General features: G+C 37.2%; 1 protein-coding gene across 1 annotated transcript; it reads left to right on the plus strand.

Annotated features, from left to right (window-relative positions):
• Positions 1-26,477, plus strand: LOC127648991 (oocyte zinc finger protein XlCOF6-like). Its single transcript, XM_052133865.1, has 5 exons — positions 1-141; positions 5,312-5,428; positions 8,072-9,105; positions 22,660-22,783; positions 24,825-26,477. The coding sequence occupies exons 2-5, from the start codon at positions 5,341-5,343 to the stop codon at positions 25,901-25,903; spliced, it is 2,325 nt and encodes a 774-aa protein (XP_051989825.1). The 5' UTR covers positions 1-141; positions 5,312-5,340; the 3' UTR covers positions 25,904-26,477.
• The last annotated feature ends 730 nt before the right edge of the window (positions 26,478-27,207 follow it).

Consider the following 27,207-nt stretch of genomic DNA (forward strand, 5'->3'; position numbering starts at 1 on the left):
CGGCTCCTCACTTTTGTGTATATGCTCAGCGCTCTTTTATTTTGTACATTTAGAGATCTACTGTAGGCTTTGCCTGTTTAATGAATATTCACTGAGCTATATGAACAAACAAAAGAAGAGACGGTTAAGCAAGTAAAGTTGGTGAGTGGAGGTTTAGACATTAAACATTGCTTGCTAAAACATATTTTCCGTTTACTCAATTAATGCACGACTTGTATTATTATAACATGATTTTCTGGAGTACTTGAAGTGTAAGAAAAAAGTGCAGGATAACTAGATTTTGTTTTTTGTTAAATAAATGACACTCTGAGACTGCAAGCTGTATGTTAAAACTTAGCCTAGTTGTGGCGTAAATGGGCACTAAGTCACAATTTAAGCACTACTACATATTTGAGCGTTCTACGATTAAACGTAGGTAGAGTGGACAGAATCCTCCAATGCTGTAACTGATTAAATAAAAAAGCAGACTGACATTTTATGACATCAACGAGCTCATGTTTTGCGTGAAAGGCTTCAATCCTTTCGACATACATTATGATGTTGACATTTACACTCGTTTACATTTACGAGAGCATGAAACCGATCTAACGGTGCAGTTTTCAGGGTGCGTCGCCCGGTGTCAAGTTACAACCCCTTCTATATATATATATATATATATATATATATATATATATATATATATATATATATATATATATATATTAAAATGAATAAATGTCTGTTTTTCCAGCGTGTTGTATTAGTATTTAAGTATCACCCCTTATTTATTTTAGATACAGTTACTATATATTATTTACACAGGGCAAATATACTATTTATCAAATCTACTTTTATTACGTATCGTATTTTAATGGGGATATAATTTATTACAGCTGACAGTTACGTGAGAAAACAAAGTTAAAACATGAACCGTAACGAGATCAAACAGAAGTTCGCAGATTTTTAACGCTTCTGTATACAAATTTGAAGGCTGCTTATTGGATAAATACAAGTAAACGTCATATTATGCGACTACGCATTATTTACAGTTTATGACCTACTATTTAAGTCTTGCCTTAAGAACAGGTGGTGCAACCAATTAAGCACTGACTTGATTACAAACTAACTTGTAAGCCCTTAGTGTGAACTATACGTCCTATCTTACGTGAGAACTTCAGCTCAGCTGGGGAAACCCTTCCCAGGGCTCTTTAACAAGTTTCTTGCATTGGCCAGATTAATACTTAATGGGGGCCAATTTTTTCACTGTGTATATATATATATCTTAGCTAACACTTTCATTGTAACTACCATGTTAAAATGAAAAATCAAAACACTTTTAATGATATGCGTTTATTGACATTAACGGGTATTTAATTAAAATTTTTAAGGTTTGGCCATAAATTCCTTGTATGTTCTTCAGCCAGATCTTAATATGACCTCACACCCTCAACTAACAAATAGGTTTTGATTAACTTTACTTTGAAAATAAAAATGTACAGTCTAGGGTTATAGTTTATGAAAACTGAGGAAGAACATTTACATTAGTGTATTCACCCACATAAGAAATTTCTTTATCGATGCATCGATTCGATATATTAACATTAGCCAACATTTAAGTTAGAATCCAAATTTGTGTGCTTTCCAATGGCATAATATCTTTGAGGTGATATTACATTTATTGAAGCCGGTCACTGGTGGGAGAATCACAGTTACAGTCCAAACTAGGTTGTGGTGGATCACTATACACAGACAAGTTACAAAGGTTTTTGTACTTCAAAAATAAACAAATCGATGGGGAAAATGAAGTAGGATATTTATTGATAGCATATGAAGGCAGCATTAGCCACTTATTTTCCAAGTTTTTTTTTTTTATTTAATCATAGGTTCAGTCATTTTAATGAAAATATCCTTTAAAATTAGTTTCATCATATACTTTTGAAATATCATCATGTCATATTCATACATTTTAGTCAGGTTTAATCTGAAAAAAAAAAAAATGGCACAATTTTAGGTAATGTCTACGGAAGAGGATTAGGGCCAAGCAATAATAAAAAATAAAACCATCTCGAGATTAAAGTCATTATAATGCGAGATTAAACTCGTTAAATTTCGAGAAAAAAGTCGAAATACAATCTTGAGAATAAACTCATTAAATATCGAGAATAAAGTAATTATAATGCGAGATTAAACTCGTTAAATTTCGAGAAAAAAGTCGAAATACAATCTTGAGAATAAACTCATTAAATATCGAGAATAAAGTCATTATAATGCGAGATTAAATTTAACGAGTTTTTTCTCGAAACACAACGACTTTATTCTCGATATTTAATGAGTTTATTCTCAAGATTGTATTTCGACTTTTTTCTCGAAATTTAACGAGTTTAATCTCGCATTATAATGACTTTAGTCTCGAGATGGCTTTATTTTAATTTTTTTATTGCTTGGCCCTAATCCTCTTCCGTAAATGTCAAATGTTCCAACATCTTGAAAAAATATATAAACATTTTCTTAATTTAAACATGTACAGTTGAAGTCAGAAGTTTTTATTCACTTAGGTTGAAGTCATTAGAACTAATTTTGTAACGACTCCACAGATTTCATATCAGCAAACTATAGTTTTGGCAAGTCGTTTAGCACATCTACTTTGTGCATGACACAAGTCATTTTTATAAAACATTTTTACAGACAGATTGTTTCACTTTTAATTGACTATATCACAATTCCAGTTGGTCATAAGTTTACATCAAGTTAACTGTGCCTTTAAGCAGCTTGGAAAATTCCAGAAAATTATGTCAAGTCTTTAGGCAATTTGCTAATTAGCTTCTGATTGGCTAATTGGAGTCAATTGGAGGTGTACCTATGGATGTATTTTAAGGTCTACCTTCAAACTCGGTGCCTCTTTATTTGAAATCAAAAGAAATTTGCCAAGACCTCAGAAAATAAATGTGGACTTCCACATGACTGGTTCATCCTTGGCATGCCAAATTGGGGAAAAAAGGGGATAAAAAAAAACACTCAAAACAAACAAATGCATATGTAGGACGTAGTTTTGTGCAAAGTGTAAATCAATCCCAGAACAACAGCAAAAGAGCTTGAGAAGATGCTTGAGGAAACAGGTGGACAAGTATCTATATCCACAGTAAAACGAGTCCTATATCAACATAACCTGAAAAGCTGCTCAGCAAGGAAGAAGCCACTGCTCCAAAACAAGTCATTAAAAAGCCTGACTACAGTTTGCAGGTGCACACGGGGACAAAGATCTTACTTTTTGGAGAAATGTCCTCTGATCTGATGAAACAAAAATTGAACTGTTTGGCCATGACCATCGTTATGTTTGGAGGAAAAAGGGTGAGGCTTGCAAGCGAAGAGCACCATCCCAACCTTTTTTTCAGGAGGGACTGGTGCACTTCTGAATATAGATGGCATCATGAGGAAGGAAAATGATGTGGATATATTGAAGCATCATCTCAAAACATCAGCCAAGAAGTTAAAGCTTGGTCGCAAATGGGCCTTCCAAGTGGACAATGACCACAAGCATACCTCCAATGATGTGGCAAAATGGTTTAAGGACAACAAAGTCAAGGTATTGGAGTGGCCATCACAAAGCCCTGACCTCAATCCGAAAATTTGTGGGCAGAACTCAAAAAGCATCTTTGAGCAAGGAGGCCTACAAACCTGACTCAGTTACCACAGTTCTGTCTGGAGGAATGGGCAAAAAATTCCAGTAACTTTGTGAGAAGATTGTGGAAGGCTACCCAAAATATTTGACCCAAGTTAAACAATATAAGGGCAATGCTACCAAATATTACAAAGCATATGAAAACTTCTGACCCACTAGGAATTTGATGAAAGAAATAAAAGCTGAAATAAATCATTCTCTCTACTATTATTCTGACATTTCACATTCTTAAAATAAGTTTAAATGTATTTGGCTAAGTTGTATGTAAACTTCTGACTTCAACTGTATTTAAAAGATAGGCTACATACAAAAAACTGTACTACAAGGGTTGTTGTTAAACCTGACCTTCTGGAATAATGAAGTATTAGTTACTTTTTAGAAGATGGCCTACTGTATTCTGAATTCTTCATGCACAGTGGTTCTCAACCCTGTTCCTGGAGGCCCCCTAACACTACTCATTTTGGATATCTCCCTAATCAAACAAGCCTGATTCAACTCATCAGCTCGTTAGTGGAGAATCCAACACCTGAATTGAGTGTGTCAGAAAAGGGAGATGGACAAAAAAGAATTGCAGTTTTGGTTGGCCTCCAGAAACAGGGTTGGGAACCACTGCATGAGACTTCTCAAGCCAAGCATGTTATGACTAGCGTGTTATTTAGTTCAAGTTCACCTATTCATTTGCTTCGTTGTCTGTGCAGGTTTAAGTTGTGAATACAGGTATATGTTGTGATTATAGTGATTATGATCATGTACAAATAGAATGCTTTTGAGGTGAGGTAATTCAAAAGCAGTTTATTTTCAGCATGTTCAACTCCAGCAGCTCAAGTAGGGAAATCCCCAACATACTGGATCATTGGATTATTTGAATCCATATTTAATATCTTCTAAGGTTCTCTAGATATTTCTTCTGTCCATATCTATATACACTGTTAATATCTTGCGGTTTTATTTTTTTCTATTCATATTTTCGTCAACCGTGTGCTTTAATATAAATAGTTCAGTTGTTGTCATGATGCATTCCATTCTGCAGCAGCCTACATGATCTAGATTATTTTTAACAGCAGAATAAGAATGCATTTGCAATAAGTGACACAGGACTAGGCTATATCACAATGCAGCAGGTTGTTTTTTACGTTATTGACGTTTTAAAATGGTCAATGTCGAGCGCTGTGATTCTTGTAGGTGAAATACAGCCCGTTAATACAGTATTACCATATCAATATACCATATAGCTCTAAATTCAACGTTTTGATATAAATATGTCAAGTACTTGCACTGGATGTGTTTACATAGAATGGCAAATTAACCATTTGAAATGCATGATGGAATGTTAACATAGCAGGCTAAATGTTTAGCATGCTGACAAGAAACACAAAGAGAAACTGGTAATTTTTGGACTTAAAGAGACAAGGAGAAAAGCTTGACCAGGCAGGGTGGCCTGTTAAACCCAATTTTAAACAGCTAAAGGCCTTTTCACACCAAATGTTTTTTTTATATGTTGAGTGTGGTGTTTTGTTTTTTGTCATCCAATGGCTAAAATTGCTTGCAGCACTTTAAGTAATCTATAACATTCACAGAGTCTTATAAATTCCTGATGTACATATATATTTATTTTACACCAAATCATAACTTTCCACCCTTTCTGACCCTTAGAATGAAATTTGCATTACGTGCTATTGAAGATGGAGTTTGTTAAAGAGGAGTGCGAGGACGTCAGTATTTCACAACCATTCAGACTGACGAATGAAGAAGATACTGGGGAACAAAGAGGTTGGTGCCCATTCAGGATTTTTATTTAACGACTTCTGAGAAGCATTAAAGGGGGTAGTTCACCCAAAAATGAAAATTCTGTTGTAGTTTACTATCCTCATTAGTGTTGTCACTGTACCAAAATTTCTGTAGTCGGGACTGTTCATTTCATGCAATCAATTCACTCATAACTTTTAAGTGAAAATATACATTTTTAACATGTCATTACATATATTTGCCAATCTTTTATTTAACAGCTATCTTGCTTGTGATACAGTTGAAGTCAGAAGTTTAAATACACCTTAGCCAAATACTTTTAAAGTCAGTTTTTCACAATTACTGACATTTCATCATAGAAAACATTCCCTGTGTTAGGTCAGTTAGGATCACTACTTTATTTTAAGTCAAGTCAAGTGGTTTTTATTGTCGTTCAACCATATACAGTTAGTACAGTACACAGCGAAATGATACAACGTTCCTCCAGTACCATGGTGCTACATAAAACAACATAGGACAAACACATAACCACATGAGAATACACAGACTAAATCATATTTCTACATGTGCAAATTAATTGCACAGTAAATTATTAAAAGGAACAGGACAATAGACACAGTAAAGAGACAGTGCAGTGCCGACCAACACACATTTGTAATGAATAGTGCAAAAAGACACTTTCTAAAAATGCCAAATGTAAACATAACATACTCTGAAATAGTATTCTATGGACATAGCAGTTATTGAGGTAGCAGCCAGGTATAAAGTGACAATGAGTTAAAGTGCAACTCTGTACGTGTGTGTATGTGTGTGTGTGTGTGTGTGTGTGTGTGTGTGTGTGTGTGTGTGTGTGTGTGTGTGTGTGTGTGTGTGTGTGTGCCAGTCCAGTCTCTGAGTATTGAGGAGTCTGATGGCTTGGGGGAAGAAGCTGTTACACAGTCTGTCCGTGAAGGCCCGAATGCTTCGGTACCTCTTGCCAGACGGGAGGAGGGTGAAGAGTTTGTGTGAGGGGTGTGTGGGGTCGTCCACAATGCTGGTTGCTTTGCAGATGCATCGTTTTGTTTAAATGTCTTTGATGGACGGAAGAGACCCCGATGATCTTCTCAGCTGTCCTCACTTTCCTCTGCAGGGCTTTGCGGTCTGAAACGATGCAAGTCCCAAACCAGGCAGTGATGCAGCTGCTCAGGATGCTCTCAATAGTCCCTCTATAGAATGTAGTGAGGATGGGGGGTGGGAGATGTGCTTTTCTCAGCCTTCGATGAAAGTAGAGATGCTGCTGGGCATACTTGGTAAAAGAGCTGGTGTTGAGGGACCAGGTGAGGTTCTCCGCCAGGTGAACACCAAGGAATTTGGTGCTCTTGACGATCTCCACAGAGGAGCCGTCGATGTTCAGCGGAGAGTCTTCACCTTGTGCTCTCCTAAAGTCATTTTGTTTTGTCGACATTCAGAGACAGGTTGTTGGCTCTACACCAGTCCGTTATCCGCTGCACCTCCTCTCTGTATGCTGACTCTTCGTTCTTGCTGATGAGACCCACCACGGTCGTGTCATCTGCGAACTTGATGATGTGGTTCGAGCTGTGCATTGCTGCACAGTCATGAGTCAGCAGAGTGAACAGCAGTGGACTGAGCAGACTCAGTGTGGTGGTGGTGGAGATGCTGTTCCCGATCCGGACTGACTGAGGTCTCCCAGTCAGGAAGTTCAGGATCCAGTTGCAGAGGGAGGTGTCCAGGCCCAGTAGGTTCAGCTTTCCAATCAGGTGCTGAGGAATGATTGTGTTGAATGCTGAGCTGAAGTCTATGAACAGCATTCGAACGTATGAGTCCTTTTTATCTAGGTGGGTGAGGGCCAGATGGAGGGTTGTGGTGATGGCATCGTCTGTTGAACGGTTTGGACGATATGCAAACTGCAATGGGACTAGTGAAGGAGCTGCTGGGTCTTAATGTGCCTCATGACGAGCCTCTCGATGCACTTCATGATGATGGGTGTGAGTGCGACGGGACAGTAGTCGTTGAGGCAGCATAAAGAATAATTCTTTGGCAAGGGGAAAAGTAAAGCAAGTAGAGCTGAGGCGCAGTCAAACTGTAACGTGCAGTGGTATTTCCCTGGTTGGAGTGTGCTGGGAGATGACTGGTTGTGAGCCGTTCTATCTTGCTCACAGGTTTTTGGGCGTATTGACTCTTCTCCCTGGTACTCCACTGCGGCTGGATTGGAGAGCTTGTTGTTATTGACCTTAAAATTCTGGAGTTCGTTGTCTTCTATAAGCGTTGTCAATAAAACATGCCCGTTACTGCTTACCCTCGTCTCCCCGCATCTTTTGTTACATTTTGGTTTTAAAGTGTAATACTGTGATAAAGTCAACAACAATACTGTAAATGAATAGACAAACAATGCAGCCATATTATTCATGTCCCAGTGCATGCTGGGAAGTAGGTAAATGGTACTGAATCACAAAAGCATTTTTTCTATCCTGAAAGATTTCAAGCCGAAAAACTACAATCATGTTAATCTTTTAATGTTTTTTTCATTGTTTACTTACTCCAAGACCTTTTTAATGATTCTACAAATTTGATATGCACATGATGATAATATGATAATGTTTGATGTTTTACTAAAAAAAATATTTATCCCTTTTGTATTGATTTCTGACTTTTATATTTTCATTTTAGATCTGATGAATCTGAAAGAGGAAAGTGAAGAACAGAATGAATATCAGGAACCTTATGATGTCATAACTGGAGAAAAAGCTAATAGTGGTTCACAGACTGAAAATAAATTCTCACAAAAAATAAAAACAGAAAATTCTTTCATCTGCCCTCATTGTGGAAAGAGTTTCAGACATAAAGGAAATCTTAATAGCCATATGCGAATTCACACAGGAGAGAAACCGTTCACATGCCATCAGTGTGGAAAAAATTTCAGGCACAAAGGAAACCTTAATTTCCACACAAGAAATCATTCTGGAGAGAAGCCTTTCACATGCCCCCAGTGTGGTAAGAGCTTCAGACATAAAAAAAGCCTTAAAATCCACACAAGAATTCATAGTGGTGAGAAGCCTTTTCAGTGCCTCCTGTGTGAAAGGAGTTTAATAGATGCAACGGCCCTTAAGGAACACATGAGAGTTCACACTGGAGAAAAGCCTTTTCAGTGCCTCCAGTGTGGCAAGAGTTTCACACAAAAGGGAAGCCTTAAAATCCACACAAGATTTCATACTGGAGAAAAGCCTTTCGCATGCCTCCAATGTGAAAGGAGTTTCATAGATGCAACGGCCCTTAAGGATCATATTGGATCTCACTCTGGAGAGAAGCCTTTCACATGCCTTCAGTGTGGCAAGAGTTTCACACACAAAAGAAGCTTTGATAGGCACATGAGATTTCACACTGGGGTGAAGCCTTACTCATGCCTTCAGTGTGGAAAGAGTTTCACACAAAAAGGGGACCTTAAAATCCACACAAGAACTCATACTGGAGAAAAGCCATTCATGTGTCTTCAGTGTGGAAGGAGTTTTACAAACCAAAATGCCCTTAAGGTTCACATGAGAATCCACACTGAAGAGAGACCTTTCACATGCCTTCAGTGTGGAAAGAGTTTCAGACATAAAAAAAGCCTCAGAATTCATATTGGAATTCACTCGGGAGAGAAGCCTTTCACATGCCATCTGTGTGGAAAAAGTTTCGCAGTAAAAGGAAACCTTATAAGGCACGTAACAATTCACACTGGAGTGAAAACTTAAGGATCTCGTGAGAATTATATTCTATACGATGGGGTATACGTTTCCCCATTCAAGTAGATTGGAGCTGTACTTGCATGCAGAGAAAATATCTCTGTGGAGTTGTTACAAATATGGTGGACTGAGTGACCCGAGTTGTCTGAAATGGGCTATGCTGGGGATTTGTTTGCTAAAATCATTTAGGCTTTGTTGTGTTGCAATTAATTATTTTATAGGAAACATTAATGTAATTGATTTCTCAAGGTTTGTACTCTATGAAATTAGCAGAATTAATTAGGATATACTGTATATTGGCTCGACAATTTGTCAGTTGGTGCATGTTGCTGAATTGACAAAATTGTTAAATTAAGCAAATTCCCCAAAATAGGTGTGAGTTAGATGCCTTGGGATTTCTGTGCCAGTATCTGTAATACTAGTGTTTGTGAGCTTGGCATCCAAATGCAGAAAATATAAATTCCTTTTGAAAAATTTGAAAAGGAGACCACCCAGCAAACACAATTACATTGTAAAAAATTTTTTGCACATTAACGTTTTTATCCAGTGTACTTTAATACGACAGATGTCAGAATTTTTCATGTTATAAATAAGTTAATTCACAATGTTGCAGAAACGTTATGCTGTTTTTATTACGTTTGCAAGTCTCCTTGGGAGGTTTAGCAATCTAATTACCATGTCCAACATAGAAGTACTTTGCATGCTGTTAAATGGTTTCTTTCTACTATGTTGTCTTCCAAAGCAATTGGGTTTACCAAATTCATCCCAGGAAACTGTTATAAAAGCTTTTTTCCCCACTCGTTGAGAAGGTTTTTTCCAAGTACTTAATATGACAGATCTCTGTTTGTTTTCACATCATAAATGCGTCTTTTCACAACGTTGCAGAAACGTTCTCAAGACATTTTTATCATGCCACCACATCTCCTTGCGATGATCTAGGAACGTACTTGCCACATCCAACCTGGTGTTATACATTCAGTCATCAAAAAAGTTTTCCAAAGTAAATAGTTTTCCAACAAAAAACACCTTGTCCTAAACCCTCTTAATTAAAATATTTTTGTTAATTCTACCTTTCAAAGTATACATTAAATGTTTGTTATAGCTCTTGTATAAGCAACACTATCAAACCACACTGGCATACATCATAGGAAGGGTCAACTGTATTATGAAGACGTGTGCTCTCAGGACAAAGTTTATTAAAGGTCTATAATAACCTTGTCCGACCACAAGGGTGCATCCTATAGCTCTCTATGCACTTAAGGGCATTCAATACCAACTTCCTATTTATATTTCAGTTTCAGTCTGCAGATGATGTTTGGCAGATATATGACAGTAATAATCGGTACATAGATTTTTTCAAACATGGTTTGCTGTGATTGGATGATGCTGGACATAACTTTGAATCAGAATTATTGATGCCTGTTTCTGATGTTAAGTCTGTAACGTCTCAAAAACATGAATAAAAAACACTCCTGCAAACAAACAATTTAATAAAAAAAATCTGATTATCTGATCTGTGTTTATTTATTTTTTTGTATGTTTCTTAGGGGTTACAATTTACAAATCAAAAAGGAAATTCGGTCACGCAGGGGTCTCTGGAGGATAACAGCATACAAAAACCTTTTTGCTATGTCACAAGCTAGGATGAAGGAGGGGAAATATACAGATTACAAATATACATACAGTGAGGAAAATAAGTATTTGAACACCCTGCTATTTTGCAAGTTCTCCCACTTAGAAATCATGGAGGGGTCTGAAATTGTCATTGTAGGTGCATGTCCACTGTGAGAGACATAATCTAAAAAAAAAAATCCAGAAATCACAATGTATGATTTTTTTAACTATTTATTTGTATGATACAGCTGCAAATAAGTATTTGAACACCTGAGAAAATCAATGTTAATATTTGGTACAGTAGCCTTTGTTTGCAATTACAGAGGTCAAACGTTTCCTGTAGTTTTTCACCAGGTTTGCACACACTGCAGGAGGGATTTTGGCCCACTCCTCCACACAGATCTTCTCTAGATCAGTCAGGTTTCTGGGCTGTCGCTGAGAAACACGGAGTTTGAGCTCCCTCCAAAGATTCTCTATTGGGTTTAGGTCTAGAGACTGGCTAGGCCACGCCAGAACCTTGATATGCTTCTTACAGAGCCACTCCTTGGTTATCCTGGCTGTGTGCTTCGGGTATTTGTCATGTTGGAAGACCCAGCCTCGACCCATCTTCAATGCTCTAACTGAGGGAAGGAGGTTGTTCCCCAAATCTCGCAATACATGGCCCCAGTCATCCTCTCCTTAATACAGTGCAGTCGCCCTGTCCCATGTGCAGAAAAACACCCCCAAAGCATGATGCTACCACCCCCATGCTTCACAGTAGGGATGGTGTTCTTGGGATGGTACTCATCATTCTTCTTCTTCCAAACACGGTTAGTGGAATTATGACCAAAAAGTTCTATTTTGGTCTCATCTGACCACATGACTTTCTCCCATGACTCCTCTGGATCATCCAAATGGTCATTGGCAAACTTAAGACAGGCCTTGACATGTGCTGGTTTAAGCAGGGGAACCTTCCGTGCCATGCATGATTTCAAACCATGACGTCTTAGTGTATTACCAACAGTAACCTTGGAAACGGTGGTCCCAGCTCTTTTCAGGTCATTGACCAGCTCCTCCCGTGTAGTTCTGGGCTGATTTCTCACCTTTCTTAGGATCATTGAGACCCCACGAGGTGAGATCTTGCATGGAGCCCCAGTCCGAGGGAGATTGACAGTCATGTTTAGCTTCTTCCATTTTCTAATGATTGCTCCAACAGTGGACCTTTTTTCACCAAGCTGCTTGGCAATTTCCCCGTAGCCCTTTCCAGCCTTGTGGAGGTGTACAATTTTGTCTCTAGTGTCTTTGGACAGCTCTTTGGTCTTGGCCATGTTAGTAGTTGGATTCTTACTGATTGTATGGGGTGGACAGGTGTCTTTATGCAGCTAACGACCTCAAACAGGTGCATCTAATTTAGGATAATAAATGGAGTGGAGGTGGACATTTTAAAGGCAGACTAACAGGTCTTTGAGGGTCAGAATTCTAGCTGATAGACAGGTGTTCAAATACTTATTTGCAGCTGTATCATACAAATAAATAGTTAAAAAATCATATATTGTGATTTCTGGATTTTTTTTTTTTAGATTATGTCTCTCACAGTGGACATGCACCTACGATGACAATTTCAGACCCCTCCATGATTTCCAAGTGGGAGAACTTGCAAAATAGCAGGGTGTTCAAATACTTATTTTCCTCACTGTATTTATAACCACTCCACAGATTTCATATTAACAGACTATAGTTTTGGCAGGTCGTTTAGGACATCTACTTTGTGCATGTATCATGCAAGTCATTTTACCCAACAATTGTTTACAGACAGATTGTTTCACTTTAAATTGACTATATCACAAATCCAGTGGGTCAGAAGTTTAAAAACACTAAGTTAACTGTGACTTTAAGCAGCTTGGAAAATTCAAGAAAATGATGTCAAACCTTTAGGCAATTAGCTTCTGATAGGAGGTGTACTGAATTAGAAGTGAACCTGTGGATGTATTTTAAGGCCTGCCTTCAAACTCGGTGCCTCTTTTCTTGACATCATGGGAAAATAAAAAGAAATCAGCCAAGACCTCAGAAAAAGATTGTGGATCTTCACAAGTCTGGTTCATACTTGGGAGCAAATTCCAAACGACTGAAGGTACCACGTTCATCTGTACAAACAATAGTACGCAAGTATAAACACCATGGGACCACGCAGCTATCATACCGCTCAGGAATGAGACGCAGTCTGTCTCCTAGGGATGAACATAGTTTGGTGCGAATAGTGCAAATCAATCCCAGAATAACAGCAAAGGACCTTGTAAAGATACTGGATGAAACAGGTAGACAAGTATCTATATCCACAGTAAAACAAGTCTTATTTCAACATCACCTGAAAGGTTGATCAGCAAGGAAGAAGCCACTGCTCCAAAACAACCATAAAAAACCCAGACTGCAGTTTGCAAGTGCACATCGGGACAAAGATCTTACTTTTTGGAGAAATGTCCTCTGTTCTGATGAGACAAAAATTTTACTGTTTGGCTATAATGACCATCGTTATGTTTCGAGGAAAAAGGGTTAAGCTTGCTAGCCGAAGACCATCATCCCAACCGTGAAGCATGGGGGTGGCAGCATCATGACGTGAGAGTGCTTAGTAGGGGTGTAACGATGCATCGATCCAATAACCATTGATCGAAGTTTATCAATAAAATGCGTAAATATCGATAAAGGCATTTTATTAAATGTACCTTTATTTTAATACTCTCATGTCAGCCATGTCCATATGCATTTTCGACAATGCGACGAAGCAAACTTATTTCATTAATTTCACTTTGAGCGCTAAACACGCTTTTCATGTGAGACACGGATGTGCTCCATTGTCTGTTCGGTGTGCGTGCATGTTCAAAGTCTTGCTCCAAACTGTCTGCATCACTTCCGGGAAAGACAAAGAACTCTGTGAGAACCAACGTAATAAAACTCCTACACAGTTGAGCTTCTCCACCTGCGTCAACTTATCCTACTGAGCAAGGACCATAAAACACAAATCTCACATCTGACCTCTATCTCACATTTTAGGCCTGTTCTCCTAAAACTCACTCATCTGTTCTCTCTCTCTCCCCCTTGTCTCCCCCACAAGGCACACACAGACACACAAAATGTATATGTGAAAATGTAACAAAGAAAACCATAATGTGTCAAACAAGTCATGTTTGATATCATTTAAACTGTCTAAGTGCGACTGGTATAATGGTCTCTTTCCCCATGTTGATAAAACTAATGGTAACAAAGTTATAAAGCCTTTGCCAAATGCTGTATAATTCTGGAGGTCTGTCCCCCTCCCTGCTTGTATGTTAATGAGGTACGACCCCAGGACTTCCAAACCTACCCACTCCCACAATTCCCTTTGTTCATGCTTTGGGTATTTAAGGAAATGTGACACATTGTTCACGGTTCTCTGTAGTCAGACGATCCTACACATTGATGTGTGTAACTTTAATAATGGGAATCTGCATTCAGATCTCCTGCACAGTTTGCTGTGTGTAATGACAATAAAATCAGGGTCTCTCCTCAGCCAGTTTGATCCACACAGAAAACGTATGTAGCTTTTTTCTACCAGGTACTTGCAATATGAACTTCTTATGTTTGGTATATATTTGAATGGTATGCAACTAGAATTATATTATTATGTTTGGTTTATTGATAGTTTTGAGTTTGATTTATTATTTTAATTGGATTGTTTGAATGAATATCTATTACCCGGTAAAATAAATTGTTACTTTTTGATTAATTCTGAAAGACTGCTTTCTAGTATATTTCTTAATGACTACAAATCTATGGCAAGAGTTGGCTTAATTAAGCTAATTCAGAAGAACCCCATTAGTTAAGTATCTACTAAAAGGCTAAATGGCAAACCGAGAATCTGTATGAACTTAGCCAAGTAGAATTAAATGGGAAAACTAAAAATAGTACAGAGAATCTATCAAACAGAACTTAATTGACTGGGGCTAAACGGTGAGTCAAGAATCTATATGAACTTAGCCAAATCAGACTAAACGGGTCAAACCGAGAACCTATAGGGACTTAGTCTTAAAATGTACTCATGTACTAATGGATGAGTTTATAGATAAAGGACCTGCGCCCGGCCAGCACAGGACTCAAATTACATTGAAATATCAAATGCAGTCTAGAAGAGATAATTGCTAAAAATTATAAGATACGAAACCTAAATTGTGTATAATAGGCACAAAATATCGGAATATTGATTGCAGGTACCTGAATAGAATCAAATTGAAATCGTATCGAAGCAGACTTTGAAGTATCTGCAAATATCAGATCTCGATATAAGATCGTATCTTGATGAAACGTCCGATTTACAGACCGTGGCCCTCGGACAAATTTTTATTTGTTGTTTACAGAGTCTAGAGCTTTCACAGGTGAGAGATATCTCATCACACTTATTTCAGGAACATCTTTTAGGGAGCAGAATTTTTTTTGCATACCTTTCCATAAAAAATATCGCTTACAGCACCTTTAAGCATAATCGGTGTAAGAACGTGCATGTAAACGCTCAATGTCTTGATTAGGTTCCTACAACAGAATAGCACATGATTACAACATACAGCATTCAATCATGAAACAACATAATATTTTAGCCAGACGGGTTGGGGGAAAATATGTATACAAAACAAGTAGCTTAATTATAATATAAAAGCATGTAACATCAAGCTTCCTGTTTATTTAGTCATTCGTTCATTCATTAATTTAGATGAGGAGAGCATTTTCAAGTTCTGGGTAGTTACGGTAATACATGTAGACCCTTCAACAACATAACAGTATCCCTTAAGCAAAGCGAGATACAGCCGTTCAATTTGTTATCACTAATCGACATCGCTTTGAGGTGACACGTGAGTGAGCAAGGATAAAATTACATCTTGCTTTGATTCCTCTGTCCTAGTTTCCTTCCATCAGTTCCTTCTTTTTTCTAAGATGGTATAGCTAGGAAATGAGGAAAGGAAGCAAGGAAAGGAAACAAGAATGTACAATTTAATAAATGAGGGGTGTTTCTCAATCGGATGGTTGCAGCTTCGTTAGGCTGGATATCTCGGCTGCCACGACATCAATCACTGTCGAAGGTCGCCTCAGTTGTGAGGACCCTTGGAAGACAGCCTCGTTTCGCAGTCTTTGTTTGCCATATTTTGGAGGATGCATCGGGTGTATCCTTCGTGACATTCAATCACCCACAATCCTTTGCACGTGTCCCAAATAATAAAAAAAGGGCAGAAAATGAGTCACGTGTCCACGGAGGCAGAAACCTTTCTGATGCAGCTTACTTTAAAAGTTTTATTCACATTTGCAGCAATGACAAAATGTAGAATAATAATAATAATAAAAAAAGTAGTTTAGACAATACAACAAATTTGATGATGCAAAGCACAAAAAAGAAATAACAATAATAATAAAAGGGCAATTAGATGAATGTGAAAAGCTTTAAAAGTTTTATAGTTTTTACTATAAAAGTCTAGGATTCTGTTTTTCATATTTGAAAGGGTTTCAATTAGGGCTGTCGATTTAACGCGTTAATTCAGTGCAATTAATTTTACAAAAAATAACGCGTTAAAAAAATGTACGCAGTTAATCACATGCCCCTGGACCGTAATAAGGAACATTCGTGAGAAATGCAAGCTTGTAGTACCACCTGTTTACTCCAGAGGGCAGTAAGTGAAATTTCAGCTGTATGAGCAACACACAATTTATACAGTGAAGAAAATACATCAGCAGCAACAACACAAACATGCGTTAGGTTCTTGCGTTCAAAACACTTGAAGGAGCGCAAATGCAATCTAAGGGATCTCAAGATGTGTTTAAAGATTGAGTATTAAACTATATTTAACTTGAAACAGTGAACTAAACATTTTATGTTTATGACGCAACACACCCGAGACGTCTGACTCCAGTGTAAATTGACGGATCCTTAAACAAGCCCTCATAATGAATCTCGAACTGATTGACAAATTCACTTGTGAAATGGATTGCTGTGAACTGTGTGCCAATGATTGACTTATGATCAATAATATATTAGTAAACAATACATTGTATTCTAAAGCCGCTTTTTGTATTGTCTTATCAATGATTAACTGCTACAAGAATGTAATGCATTTTAATTATCTGAATATTTTTTTATATATATATATATATATATATATATATATATATATATATATATATATATATATATATATATTATATTTAAAGATAACTATATATAATTATTTCATCATTATATATTGAATTATTGTTATATGAGGGGCGTTCTCAGCAAATATTTGTATATGGGATTAAATGCGATTAATCACGATTCATTAATCGGGACACCATTTCATTAATTCAATTTAAAAAAATTATCGATTGACAGCCCTAGTTTCAATATAACTTCTAAGATCAATGTTGCAAAAGGTATTAAAGTTTTTTTTTACTTTTTGCTAAAATAATTAAGGGATTAAGGACATATATCATAAAGAAAAATTTCACATGGTTCTAATCATATGGTTTGGCATGCAGCACTTACTAGACTGTCTCATTCGAGCTCTGAATGGAGAGGAGGTGTGTACTGTCTCAGAAGGACTGGTCTAGGAAGGGCACACAGCCAAAGTAGGCTGCAGTCTTCCGTTTGAGAAGCACCAGTAGATGGCGGAAATGCTCCTAAGCAGTGAACGAACATTAAACGAGAAGAAGGAGAATCGTTTTTGTTTCAGGAGGTTCCGCTGAGATATCAGAAAATAAATAAATAAGATATGGAGCTGCAAGAAATTAAAAAGGTGAGTGTTTTATCGTTTATGTCCAGTCGTGTATCAGACTTGTGCGCATGTGGCGATATTTCATGTGTTTATGAAAACTAATATTCGGCTGTGAATATTCTTTAGAAGTCAACGGATAATCTAGAGAATGACTATATTCTGATAATCTGTTAATCTGTGAAACCACTTCTTGATTTGTAAACGGATTAATTGACGATGTTTATGTATGAGGGTAATTCTTCGAACTCTGTATTTCAGTACCCAGACTTTTAAAAAGGTGGTTCACTAAAATTAATTGTTAAATGCTTTTAATATTTATATTTCCATTGTAATGAATAAAAATAATTACTGCATTTGAAAAAATCTTATAATAAAAGAATGTCTTCTTTCTGTTTTATACCGAGCATTTTGTCATGTCCCTGAGGCGCCTCAGGTGCACGTCACTGAATATGTACCTAGAAAAAAAATAATGTGCACATGTCTATAATTTGTGATATTAACCAGTTTTCCCTCTAAAATACTGGATGATACTGTTTTAGACCACTACACAGGACAACCCGATGTTATGATTTAATCACTGTTATAGAATGCTTGATTCTGATTGGTTCATGGCGTTCTAAGGTGTGCAATTATTTTCCAGTAACTGCACGGCTATGAAGTAGTTCCAGGTCTTGACCGCATAACGGTTCCATATCACTTTGCCAAATTATTTCAGTTATTTCAAAGAGCCCTACAGGCTACCACAACAAAATAACCAGTTAAAACAAAGATATTGGTTAAGAACATAGGATAAGAATGGCAAACTATGACTATAATATCCTAAATTTATTTCAATTTCGATTGAAAAGCATCCTTGGGCTCACTCTCTTTCTCTCTCTTTCGATCTTGACACACACATCATACATGCTACCACAGCAAAATACATTTATTTCACTTATGTTTAAACTAAGTTGAAGTTGACTAGTCTAAAAAGGAACCAACCTTCAGAAAATGTATTAAGTTTATGCGACCCATTTAAAATACTTTATCAATTCCAAATTTGAAGCTAAATTCCTCTGACAAGGGGCATTTATCTGCGACATGTTTGCATTGCAATATCGTCATTGTGCATTAAATATAGAACATGACACGCATTCACTGAATCAATGCTAGTGAATATTTATCAGGCATATTTATTGAAATCAATTGAATGAATTGTGCAGGACCAATAGATCAACCCAGCCTGTTCTAAACTGAATTCACCATGTAAAAGTTACTTAACATATTATAACAGTCAGGACATTGTTGAAAATAATTAACAGGTAGACTAAGCCAAATCTACGAGAGAGTAAAATACGTGCTGAAAAGTTGTGCGTATTTCACGACGAGTAGTCCTGCATTAGCCATTGATCTAATATGGCAGCTGTTCGGTAAAGAACATTAACCAATAAAATAAAAAAAAATTATAAAAACAAATAAGTAGCCATAGGATAGGGAAAATAGGCCTGTGATATAGCCTACAATAAACCTAAAGTATTCTAAACTTGACATGCACACAGAATAAAAGATAGTTTAACCCATTAAGCAGTCAGCAACTCATTGAAAATAAAGTAATATTATTTCTAGGCTTACAAAAAAGCATAAAAAAATGTTATGAGCAAAATTAACACGTCGATATGGTCCGGTGAAAGACGGGACTTGACTCACCTGTAGCTGTTATCCTGCACTTGAAAAAGCCTGCTCAGCAGAAAAATAACTTCCAAGCATGCACAGATGTAAAGAAGACTCAGATGTGAAAACATCAGCAGTGACTTCTGAAATCCGATTCCCGCACCACCACCAAAGTGATTTCATAACTACTTTGCAGAGTTTGCTTGTCTAGCGAGAGGACATATTCCGCGAGTGAGAGGGAAGCACATGCAGCCTGAGGTGAAATAATTTTTGTATTTCTATTTAAAATATGTAACATTAATATGACAGTAATTTAAGTGCAGCCTCTGTAAAATATACAGCAAAACATACATTTGTAAAAATGATGATCAGTTAAATGGGGGGAAATATTAACCGACTAGTAATTCCAGTGACGACAAGCAGCATCAAAACCATTTAGTTGACTAGTCTCGCACATCCCTAATTGAGACTCGTTTCGCGACCAACAAATAGAGCTGCACCCCCCGTGACTGATCAATACAACAGATTCTATTATCCGAAATAACTTTTAATATGTGAAACTTCTTATGTTTTAATGTATTTCGCCCTAACCAGCATCACATGGCTATAATGGAATGCACCGCACTCCCCCTCCCCCACTCTTTCGCTTGCGTGCACACAGACTACCTTGTTACTCCAATGACGAAAGTAGCCTCTGTTGCTAGATCTAAAGTAACATTTTCGAACTAGCAAAGAAGGCTTGAGCTGTCTCACGGATCCCTCTCTCACACACACACACACACATATATGCTAGTTGATGCAGTCAACGGCATCTCAGTAAGGTTGAAAACAGTTGTTAAGGTGACAATCACTGCTGCTGAGAAGTGCTTAAACTTACTGTGACAAGGTGGAGGGCCGGGCCGTGACTGCACACGGGCGGCCCCCAATTGGGCAAATCAGCCAGAGAAAGATAAGGCAGAGCTGGATGCAGCAGTTTGAGAGAGAGAGAGCCACATTCAGCTGCTGTGTGATTTGTGTATTCAGAGCAAGACGCTGAATCCGTGGTGGAAGATAGTAGGTCCACTCACAAAAGCGTTTTATCGACGAAAACCAGAAAATGTCTTGAGATAAAACCCTGAACGATGTCTTAAGGTGCGGTATCGTGGTATAAGCGGAATATCTGATTCTGGCCTGTTGAGTTATTGAAAAATAATGCACACCTGAGGTGTTAATGCGCGTCGTGACTGTTGCACCTCGGGTGTGCATTATTTTTCAATAACTCAACGGGCCGGAGTAGTTATTCCGCTTATACCACGGTTACAAAAGCTTTAAAATCTGCTTTAGGTTGACAGTATGTTCTTGCCCCCAAAAAGGACTTTAGACCAAGTCAGACAAAGACAGACTGTGATCTCTAAATCGCTTTAAGTGCCCAGGATTTGCCTGTTTTTATAGTGATGTGCCCTCTATAGAGATACATGGATACATGTCATAAATGGGTGTTCATTTGCCATTTAAACCTAGCATATTGGTTTTATTTGAACCAGCGTGTCTCCCTCAATCTCAAAAAAGAGGGATAGAGAGAGAGCATGCTCTTATTCAAGTGACCGCGAGAACAAGGCACTTTTTGATAAAAACATAAAACAAGTAACTCTGAACAAACACTTAGATGTTCACAATAAATAAGTCTGAGATGTCTGTTTGTATCTTACATCTGTTTCAAGTAACTTGTTTACATTCAGAAGATCTGTTCGCTGAAGAAGTTTGTTAGAGGTGGATACTGTTTGATTTATACATAATTATATACATTATATACATAAGTCGTTTAGGCTTTCAAGAAACAGGAATATTTCCTGATTAATTAAATAAATAATCACATGTGTAGGACGTTTGCGTTGTAGGACGTTTGTGTTGTAGAACGTTTGCGTTGTAGGATGTACATGCAGATTTCAGATATAAAAGCGGTAATTGAATGACTAATGTTACTCGCTGAAATGAGATGATTTCCTATTAAGTCAATAGGTACATTGGATTGTTTGGGATTAGCAATATGGCAGCGCTGTTGCTTCGTGAGCTATCCAGTTCTATGGGTTTAACTGATTTTCATATTAAATGGTGACTTCTGGTTAACCTCCTCTACTTTGGGGCTGGATTTTAGGGGCGCAGCCACAAGGGTGGCAGGGGGTGGGAGCTGCCAACTTAAAAAGGAGCTTTGCTGGGGTATCTGATGGGGTATCTGCCACCCCAGCAAAAATATCCAAAAGTATTAAATATTAATGTAAGTATATAATAGTTGATGTTGACTTTTTGTAGGGGTTTATTCATGTTGAACTGCCTCAATTTCTACGAACACTCAAATGACTACAGACCCATAGTGTGAACGTTTACAGCAGCAGCCAATCACAGCATCGACCATTTGTGTACCTACTATTGCAACGCATGTGCAGTGTTTGGGCTCTCTTGTCCTCACACTTTTTGAAATAGCTTTTGTCAGGTATGTGTATAATATAGATGAAACTTCTCCAGTTCTTGACTAAGAGTTTCTATTTCATCTGTGTGTGTTTTGACTGGCGATCAGGCGCTGGAATGTGTTATTTTGAATGTTCAAAATAAAAGTGTTATTTTAATGTTATTACAACAATATAAGTGTTTGTTGCAGCTGTTATCGGGGTTGTTTAGTGTCGGCACTTTTTCTGCAGCTCGCGCTCTTTTCCATGTGCCCCATTGTGATGACCCTCTCGGCCATATTGTTTGTGTGTATGTAGAGTGTGTGTTGTGTGTTGGAGACGGTAAATGTTTGCATTTGGGGAGGTGGTTAAATTAAGATTTTTTGATCACTTCGTTATTTTATTGCTTTTTTCGTTTAAAGTGCAATTTAAATTTAGAAATTTTTTTGGTTTGTTTTTGTGATTCAATAAATGAATAAAAATTTTTAAGCAAAATCAATAAAGCAAACAAATTCACTGACTCTTGGCGGGGGGTTGACGATATAATCGGATATCGCAATACTTTTTAGGGCTATTATTGTTAAAATATTTTTTACATATCGCCCAGCTCTATTTCCTAGTTGTGAGTGCTAACGAAGGATACACCTCTTGCATTCAAAGTGCCCTCCTCGCTTTTTCGAAACAAGACCGCCTCTGTGACATATGCGTCTGACAAATGCGATCCCTGGAGCTTTGAAATGAGACACACCCATAGGTGCTTGACAACACGGTATAGTTTTAGCATCACAGAAAAAATTCGCCACATGTCCTACCATCATCATATTTGTGTGCAAATTAACTATTAAGCAAATGACGTAACTTTAAGAGTCACACGATTTTCAGTTCATTGGTCCACAAAAGTCCCAGCAAGCACCTCTTTCCACCAATAAGATAACCTTTTGATCCGCCCATTTGTAATGTAAATCCTTGTTAATTGGCAACGTGACAATCTGTTTAAACCAATTTTATCAAAGCTCCTTCACCACAGAGCTGTTCTTTTTCTTGGTGAATCGAATCATAATCGTCATAACTTTCCATCCTCTCTCTGACCCTTAGAATGAAATCTGCATTACACGCCACTGAAGATGGAGTTTGTTAAAGAGGAGTTTAAAGAGGAGAGTGAAGACGTCAGTATTTCAGAACCATTCAGACTGAAGAATGAAGAAGATACTGAGGAACAAAGAGGTTGGTGCCCGTTCTTGATTTTTATTTAATGGCCGCTGAGGTGCATGATATAAAAAGTTAACCCCAAATGTATAATTCTGCCATTTAGTCACCCTCATGTCATTCCAAGCCTGTATGGCTTTCTGTCTTCGGTGGATAAACAGAGATACTTGAGTGTGATTTTGTTTAAAGGTGCAATTACTCTCTGAGAAAATACAATTGTTAAACTGGTTTTATGGTAATCTACACATTTCTCCATTAGCCACATAATCATATCGCAATTGAACGTGTTGGCAGAAGTGTTTCTCAGCGATATATGGATGCTAAGCCTACATTAGCATACCTGACAAAACAAATAAATAGGCTAAACAATTACAACATTTGACTGCGAAAAAACGATTGAAAGTTCTAATGGAAAATGTGCTGCAATGTACAGTGAAACAAAGTGCATATCAGGAGCAGAATGATGCACTTCAATGTCACCAAAGCACTTGGTCACAGGTCGATCCTCTCGCTGCATTCAAAAATGCATAACTATAAGATTAGAAATATTGTAACTGTGTAACATCTTGTTATCTCATGTTAACGTCATCCAACAGTTTGAGCTTTATTTCTTCTGCTACTGTTTATAAGAGCAATCCACTTCATGACAGTTCACCATTCACGATTTTACAATTAAATAAAGCTCTTAAATGAGAAAATAGAAAACAGAATTAGAATTTCATTTTGATTCCTCATGACATGACCCCTTTAATGTTTGTATTGTACACATGTCATTTCTTAAAAATATAATAAAGTGTGTTTCTTTAAGCGTATGTCTTTGTGACTGACAGCATTTCCCATCTGTTGCGGGTAGATGAGCAAAATTTCCCGCCCATTAAATACATTTGGACGTGGAGTTTGTGAACTGTCTCAGCCTCGTAGTATTTTGTGGGTGGCAGGTGCTAGTTTCACACCCTGGTCACTGTTTAATATATCTGGCGACTTCCCAGATTCATGGTTTTGCCATTTCCCAATATTGCCGATCATCATCTGTTCGCAATCGGGATCTTTATAAGACATCGTCATATCACGCAGCCCTAGTTCACAGTTAAACAACCATCCAGACTGCTCGCCTGTTGCAGCTGTTTTCAAAGTGCTTAAACTGGTTGCATTAAGTACATTTGTAAAGGCAAATTATTCTGAATTGGCAACTTCAAAACGCTTCTTCCTTCTCTATAATCATAATATTAAAAATATACATAATATGGAAATAGGTTATCTATCTTTAATATACACTTTATTGTATTGTCTGTTTTTAGAATATATCATAACTGATTATGCTGTAGGTCATTAGGACACGGGGATGATCAAGGAGGTTAAGAAGATGTTGCAGCAGCTTGTACAATGTCACAAGGTTTAAAATGTGGCATTGTAATTTAAGAAAAAAGGACCTCATGGGTCTCAGATCAACCGGTTCCACTCGTCAGAGCCACTATTGTGGCCAGAAATGAACAGCCCATGCTGCCGTCTGCAACAAGTATAAAGGACAAAACATACTTCATGCAAGTACCAATGTGAAATCGAGCATGATCGAGTTTGCATAGCAAGGTGCGTCTGCGTTCACATACTTGCGTAGAATATGTTTGGGCCTTAAGCAATAACGATCGTTGTACTCTCACTTCTCCTCTAGAGACCCCTCTCTATATGCACAAGATGGGGAAGCGGGTAATCGCACCGCCAACAAGACGAGCCGCCGTACTCGCACACCGAATTTGAAAGCACACATTTCAACCAACTGCATAACATTACTGGCTTCTAGCTGGTGAGGCAACATTTTTCTTAGGTGGACATGAAGCAGTGGAAGTTGGTGCTGCGAATTCATTTTCAATCAGAGGGGCAGTTGGAACTTTGTCACTTATTCCAGGAAAAAGCCACTGAACATGAAAATTAACCTTAAGTATAAAAAGAAATCACAGAAATAATTACTTGACTTCTGTTGCCTTCTACTTTTGATTAGGTTCACTGATTTTATTTCACATTGATCCCTCTTGTATTGATTTGACTCATTTTTTCATTTTAGAGCTGATGGAAGTGAAAGAGGAAAGTGAAGAACTGAATGAAGTAGAGGAGAAACATCAGTATCAGAAAACTGGTGATGAATCGTTCAGTGGCTTACAGACAGAAAATAAATCCTCACTTAAGAGGACTCGAAGAACAAAAACAGCAGATTCTTTCTCCTGCCATCAGTGTGGAAAGAGTTTCAGGCATAAAGTAAACCTTAATATCCACATAAAAATTCATTCCGGAAAGAAGCCTTTTACATGCATCCAGTGTGGAAAGAGTTTTGCACACAAAAGAAGTCTTAAGGAGCACATGAAAATTCACACTGGAGAGACCCCATACACATGCCTTCATTGTGGAAAGAGTTTCACACAAAAAGGAAGCCTTAATATCCACATGAGAATTCACACTGGAGAAAAGCCTTTTCCATGCCTTCAGTGTGGAAGTAGTTTCATAGACAAAAATGCCCTTAAGGATCACATGAGTGTTCACACTGGCGAGAGGCCTTTCACATGCTTTCAGTGTGGAAAGAGTTTCAGACTTAAAAGAAACCTTAATATCCACACAAGAATTCACACTGGAGAGAAGTCTTACATATGTCCTCAGTGTGGAAAGAGTTTCAGACATAAAAGAAGCCTCAACATTCACATTGGAATTCACAGCGGAGAGAAGCCTTTCACATGTCCCCATTGTGGAAAAAGTTTCCTAATAAAAGGAAGTCTTAAAAGGCACATCAGAGTTCACACTGGAGAGAAACCTTTTACATGTCTTCAGTGTGGAAAGAATCTCTCAGATAAAGCAAGCCTTAAGGACCACATGAGAATTCACACTGGCGAGAAGCCTTTTTCATGTCTTCAGTGTGGGAAGAGTTTCACAATTAAAACAACACTAAGAACTCATATGAAATGTCATTCAGGAGAGAAATTACACCACTGTTCTCAGTGTGGCAAGAGTTTTTCACAGCTGACCAATTTAAAGCAACACCAGAAAATACATACTGTTGTAAAAGCTCATGTGTGCTCAGAGTGTGGTAAAGCCTTTGTCCGAACCGGCAACTTGAAACGGCACCAAAGAGTTCATGTGGAAGAAAATCGTTAATTGTTCACATTGTGACAATAGATTGGCTTATACAAGTCTTGTGCAGTCAGTCAATTAAAATGTTTAATCCCAGATTTTGATAATGATGAAAAATATATATATATACACAGTACTGTGCAAATGTCTTAGGCACATAAGATGCTTCACAAAAACCTTTGTCTTAAGATGGTTATTTTTGCAAATAGCATAGAATAGAAGACAGAGAGCCCTGCAACAGATGGCATGGGATTACAAGAAGAGACAGAAGCAATTTAGACAGCCTAAATAGAAGCTTGATACATCCTATCTGCCAACAATCCAGAAAAACTGTATCCCAGTGTACCTAGGAGAATTGGTGCTGTTTTAAAGCAAAGGTGGTCACACCAAATATTGATTTAGCTTTTTTTTATTTGTCAATTGATGAATGAAAACTATATATGGCATTATTTTTAAAGGAATCCTCACTATGCAACATTTTCCCCAAGTGCCTAAAACTTTTGCACAGTACTGTGTGTGTGTGTGTGCGTGTGTTATATATATATATATATTAGGGCTGGCAATCGATTAAAATTTTTAATCAAATTAATTACATGGTGTCCCGATTAATTAATCACAAATACAAATATTTTCTGAGAAAGCCCCTCATATAACAATAACTTATATATATCATTATATACTCAATATATAATGCTTATTAATATTTATATCAATATATAATTATACAAAGTTATCTTTTAAATATTTATATATATATATATATATATATATATATATATATATATATATATATATATATATATATATAAATATTTAAAAGATAACTTTGTATAATTATATATTGATATAAATATTAATAAGCATTATTTTTAATATGAATATTAATATATATATATATATATATATATATATATATATATATATATATATATATATATAAAAAAATATTCAGATAATTAAAATGCATTACATTCTTGTGGCAGAAGAGTTCATCATTGATAAGACAATACAAAAAGCAGCTTTAGAATACAATGTATTGTTTACTACCATATTATTGATCATAAGTCAATCATTGGCACACAGTTCACAGCAATCCATTTCACAAGTGAATTTGTCAATCAGTTGGAGATTCATTATGAGGGCTTGTTTAAGGACCCGTCAATCTACACCTGCGTCAGACATGCTTGTGTCGCGTCTCGCGTCTAAACATAAAATGTTTAGTTCACTGTTTCAAGTTAAATATAGTTTAATACTCAATCTTTAAACACATCTTGAGATCCCTTAGATTGCATTTGCGCTCCTTCAAGTGTTTTGAACGCAAGAACCTA

This window comes from Xyrauchen texanus, chromosome 9 (assembly GCF_025860055.1).
Source record: "Xyrauchen texanus isolate HMW12.3.18 chromosome 9, RBS_HiC_50CHRs, whole genome shotgun sequence".
Classification (NCBI taxonomy): Eukaryota; Metazoa; Chordata; class Actinopteri; order Cypriniformes; family Catostomidae; genus Xyrauchen; species Xyrauchen texanus.

Coding starts and splice junctions, on each gene's coding strand:
- LOC127648991 (XM_052133865.1), top strand. CDS start 5,341: ATGGAGTTTGTTAAAGAGGAGTGCGAGGACGTCAGTATTTCACAACCA. Junction 9,106..22,659: donor AAGGAAACCTTATAAGGCAC/GTAACAATTCAC, acceptor CCCTTAGAATGA/AATCTGCATTACACGCCACT. Junction 22,784..24,824: donor AGATACTGAGGAACAAAGAG/GTTGGTGCCCGT, acceptor TTTTCATTTTAG/AGCTGATGGAAGTGAAAGAG.